Raw genomic sequence first — 5414 nt, forward strand, 5'->3', positions numbered from 1 at the left:
TGACGGTCCTGGCGGTGTTGGTGCTGATGGTGTTGGTGGTGTTGGTGCTGACGGTGTTGGTGCATCATGTGAGTGCTAATGGCAGCTGTATCACTGCATCAGCAGTGAGTCAGTGAGGTCAAAGAAGTAGAAACTGTATTTATAAATATTGATATGTTGTCACCATGGTGACGTCTGGACGGGGAACTTACTTCCTTATTAAAAAAGACAAACAGGAATTGATGAAACAAAAGAGAATTTCACAATAAGACATGATAGGATGTTAATGACAAACTGATAATTTGGATCAACGGGCACAGCTGATCACCTTTCAGTTACTTCAACACCTGTTGTATCTGGTTACCAGTGGAGGGATGTAACTAAGTACATTTACTCAAGTACTGTATCTAGTTGAAATGTGAGATTGTTGTACTTTAGTTGATTCTTTTCTTCTTCACCACATTTATCTGACAGCTTTAGTTACTTTACTCAACATGTGAAGAGTAAAAGACAGTTTTTACATCCATCTAGGGCTCTATAAAATCCGTTGTATTTTTTCCCAAATTCTGTTTTTTCCGTTTTAATTTTTGGGAATTCCGTTTTTTTTTTGTTTTTTTTTTACCTTTTACTCTTTTTTACTACTAAAACAGCGTTTCTTAAATGTAAATGACAAGATGTACACAAATTAAATAGAAATTACCCTAAATTTATTTCCTCTATACTGTACCGTAGAGAACACTAAAGTGCATCAAAAACATCTGATTTCATCATGTCTTCATACAGTAGTATATTTTGTGTTTTTATGGGTTTCATTTGGGTTTCATTGAATAAAAACATGGTCAGCTCTCAGGCAGATCCAGTAAATGTTTGCATACCAAAATTGTTCTGAAAATTTAATTTGTAAATATTCAAAAAATTAGCAAAGATGACCAACGAAATGAGAAATTATACTTGTGACGTTATGTCAATAACATACTAACCAGCTAGCAGTGAAAACAGCAACCCTCCCCCTGTCCTCTGAGCTCCCAGCCCAGGCAGAGTCAGCTAACAGGGCTGTGGCTAACGGGGCTAACTAGCTAACAGCAGCTACTGTTAGCAGCAGTTAGCAGTCACTCTGATGAATCGGACAGTGGCTAACTCTCTCGCATTACAACTTTAATTTGATTTCTCAGGTCTGCTTCTTTGCAAAACAACAGTTCACCTGACACATACAAGTCGTTTGGGAACTGCTCGGCTCTGTACCGAGGGGTTAATGTCAAGTCTCTCAGTTTTTTCGCCGACGAAGACGTAGCCGAGCAGCCGCTTCTCCATGCTTACATTGTTTTGACGGGAGGGTGGGGACTTGTTGTGCCACCCAGATTTGCTTCCCTCCGTGCAGTTTTCCTCAGACATACGTTCCTCTTCCACACGAAAACAGCATTTCAGTTAAATTATGTCAAATTCCGCGTTAGATTCCGTTTTAATCGGCCAATTCCGCGATTCCGTGATCGCAGAAATCATAGGGCCCTATCCATCCGAACCTTCAGTCTATTCAGCGATCAATAATCAGCTCTGTAGATCAGTTCTGTAAAGTCATGGTGTGGTTTCAGGTCTGACTGGATGTGTCGGTACTGATGTTGATGATCGATGATCAATGATCATTGATCTGAGTCATGTTGAACATCAGTCAGAAATGAGACAGTAAAGCTCATAAGTGAAGGTGGTGTCTTTGGGCTCTGACATCACTGCGGCCAGGCGATGAGTCAGATCGGACCTGATCATTACTGATCATTACTTTCTGTTGATTATCTTCTGGATTAATAGATTTTTGTTGTCTGGTCTGTGATAAAGTGTTGAAAAATGTTGATCAGTGTTTTGTCTCAATGTGCTTCAATTTGCTGTCACAGACGAGGAAACAAACCAGGAAATATCGACAGTTAACGAGAATACGACACGTGAAATATGATCCAGGACGTTCAGTTTGAGTCGGAGGTGAACGTTTTGCAGCCAGCGCCAGACCGATGTCATCTGATAGTTTAAATCATGACATCATCGTTAATGTTTTAATTTTCTTCTTCAGAGATCCTTAATTGTTGATTTGCAGCATTACGATGGTTGTTGAAGCTAACAAACAAATGTTTAATAAAGAAATAATGTGTGTTTGTGTTTCAGAGTGTCCTGCAGATGTCCAGCAGCTGTTGGGGAGTAAAGATGAGGTTCCGCCTGAGCAGCAGGAGTGCAGCTCCAGTCTGGACCAGGAGGAACCAGAACCCCCACACATTAAAGAGGAACAGGAGGAGCTCTGGACCAATCAGGAGGAGGATGATGTCACCAGGTTCACCTTCACTGTGAAGAGTGAAGACGAAGATGATGAAGAGTATCGTCAGAGTCAGCCTGACGAGTTCAGAGAGACTGAAGCTCAAGCCAGCAGCTCAGCTGAACTCATGGAGGCAGACGCCAATGGAGAGGACTGTGGAGAACCAGAACCTGCCAGGACCTCTGATCCAGATCGACATTTACAACCTGTCAGTGAGGATAATTCTCTGGACTCAACTGAAACTGATGACAGTGATTGTGATTGGACAGAAACAGACAAACAGCCGTCTGTTACAGAAGGTCAGAGCAGCGAAACTCCTGATGTTGGAACTTCAGTGAAGGAGCGACCGTTTCCCTGCTCGTACTGCGGGAAAAGATTCAGTCTGAAGGGAAACCTGAACAGACACATAAGAGACCACACAGGCGAGAGGCCGTTTCCTTGTACAGGTTGTGATAAATCGTTTAAAGACAGTGGGTCGCTGACGGCACACATGAGGTGTCACACCGGCGAGCAGCCGTACAGCTGCTTGTTCTGTGGGAAGAACTTCAGCGGGAGGGGAAACATGACGAGACACATGAGGATCCACACAGGAGAGAAGCCCTTCACCTGCTCCGTCTGCAACAAGAGCTTCCACGTCAAAGAACACCTGAACAGACACATGAAGTACCACACAGGGGAGAAACCCTTCAGCTGCTCCATCTGCGGGAAAGGCTGTGCTCAGAAAACAGACCTGAAGAAACACATGAGAGTCCACACAGGAGAGAAACCCTTCAGCTGTCCCTTCTGTGGGAAGTGCTGCGCTGAGAAAGGAGACTTGACCAAACACATGAGAGTTCACACGGGAGAGAAACCCTTCAGCTGCAACATCTGCGGGAAGAGTTGTGCCCAGAAGGGAAGTCTGAAGATCCACATGAGAGTCCACACCGGAGAGAAACCCTTCAGCTGCTCCGTCTGCGGGAAACGCTTCACCGTCACAGGACATCTGAAGAGACACATGAAGCTGCACACGGCCGACAGTCAGGGGGCGGAGTCTACAGCCAAAGGACAGCAGGAAGTGGACGCTGTGGAACCATCGAACACGTCATGATGGTTCCATCAGTCAGCCTGTGTGGGTCCATGTTTAACTAGTTGCTCAAACTCATGTCTCATCCAGTTCATTACTGGACTGTTACAGACTCACTGCCGTCAGCGATCAGAAATACGTTCATTAATAATGTAGAATATGAGAATGTATCTGTGGTTCTGTGGTTCTGCGGCTTCCCTTTTCCTCCAGAGCTCTTCTTCATAAAGCTGTTTGTCCGTCTGAACACGACCAAGTCTGATGAAGTTAATGTCAGCTGAAGCTCTGAGTTTGTGTTACCATGGTTACCAAGAATACAGACGAACGCCACCTGCAGGTATGGAGAGGTGTTCCCTCTCAGGTGCAGAGCGTACGAGCTTGTTGGTCGTCGTCTCTGTGGTGAGTCACAGGAGACGTGAGGTGGCGACACAGTCGACGATGTTTCAGAGTATTTTAGTGGAGAAGTCACGGCAGAGAGGGATGAGAATCAGTGATGGTACAAACAGATCACACCTCACCTGTGACCAAAACAGACTGCCTACTTTGCACCTGCTCGCACCTGCTCACACCTCCACACGCCTGCTCACACCTCCACACACCTGCTCACACCTCCACACACCTCCACACACCTGCTCACTCCTCCGCACGCCTGCTCACACCTCCACACACCTCCACACACCTGCTCACTCCTCCGCACGCCTGCTCACTCCTCCGCACGCCTGCTCACACCTGCTCACACCTGCTCACACCTCCACACACCTCCACACACCTGCTCACACCTGCTCACACCTCCACACACCTCCACACACCTGCTCACACCTCCACACACCTGCTCACACCTGCTCACACCTCCACACACCTGCTCACACCTGCTCACACCTCCACACACCTCCACACACCTGCTCACACCTGCTCACACCTCCACACACCTGCTCACACCTGATTCACTTTGATCTGAAACAGTTGAACTCTGAAGTTTGGACAGAAACAAGCTGTTTGTGTAAAATTCTCATATTTATTATATTTATTCTTCATGTCTGTCAGCAGTCACATTGTGACTGGTGGGTCGGTCTCGTGTGTCGCGCCGAGGACGGGTCGCTGTTTCATCATCATTAATGTGACAAACACACGAGCTCGTCTTCAGCGTCCTGCTCACAGCTGAGTCTGATGACTTCCTGTGGTAGAGGAAGTCGGTCAGTTCAACAGCTCGATCACTGAATCAGACCAGAATCAAACTCTGAAAGAAACGGGCTGAACCAGATCTCAGACTGAGTCACAGCAAATATTCATAAATGTCATTTCTTTGACTGACAAAGTTTGTGGTCATGAATTTCTCTGATTATTTTATTATTAATATCAGACTGAACAGTAACTTGGTTATTTATTGAGTTCTAATAGAATCATGTGATGAATGTGTACGAGTGGGTCGGACGGACCTGAAGACGCCTCACAGAGAGAGAGACGCCCGTCTGTCTGCCTCCTGGAGAAACGATCAGAAATCAGTGAAGTGACATCGAGCTAACGAACTTCTGCTTCATCACTGAATAAAGATTTGATCAGATTCATGAAATTAAAGTTCAGCTGAAGATCAACGTGTCTTTATTTTAATGCTTTCAGTTGTCAGGTGCGACACACCTGTGTCTCCTCTCCTCGTCTCCTCCATGATGTCTGAGGGGACGAGGAGGAGGGGAGATGTCTGTCGAGGTCAGAGTGACATCATCTGTGGTATCATAAGTGCCAACAAGTCAAACTCGATAAAAGTAAAGATACGCTGTTAAAATATTACTTTGGTAAAAGTGAAAAGTACTCGAGTAAAAGTCCTAAAGCGTCTGATTTGAACTGTCAGTCGTAACTGACCTACATGTGAATACTGAGTCAGCTGATTAATGTTTGTGTCTAAGTGTTAGAAATAGAAAACTGATGCAGTAAAGTAACTAAAGTTATGGAGTAAATGTGGAGTAAAAGTACAGTGACTGACATGGAGAAGAGTCTTTGAGTCTGATGCTTTTACTTTGGTGGGGAGCGTCCGGTTGCCGTTGCTCCTCCGGTCCAGCAGAGTTCGCTGTTCGCTTTCGCCGC

At 45.5% G+C, this 5414-nt stretch overlaps 1 protein-coding gene across 1 annotated transcript in view; it reads left to right on the forward strand.

Annotated features, from left to right (window-relative positions):
• Positions 1-3587, forward strand: part of LOC115577952 (zinc finger protein 391-like) — a 6610-nt gene extending 3023 nt beyond the window's left edge. The window contains exon 2 of the mRNA XM_030410814.1: positions 2131-3587. Within this exon, the coding sequence (XP_030266674.1) occupies positions 2131-3362 (1232 nt within the window). The 3' untranslated portion in view covers positions 3363-3587. The remainder of the gene's footprint in view (positions 1-2130) is intronic.
• The last annotated feature ends 1827 nt before the right edge of the window (positions 3588-5414 follow it).

Source organism: Sparus aurata, unplaced genomic scaffold (assembly GCF_900880675.1).
Source record: "Sparus aurata unplaced genomic scaffold, fSpaAur1.1, whole genome shotgun sequence".
Lineage (NCBI taxonomy): Eukaryota > Metazoa > Chordata > Actinopteri > Spariformes > Sparidae > Sparus > Sparus aurata.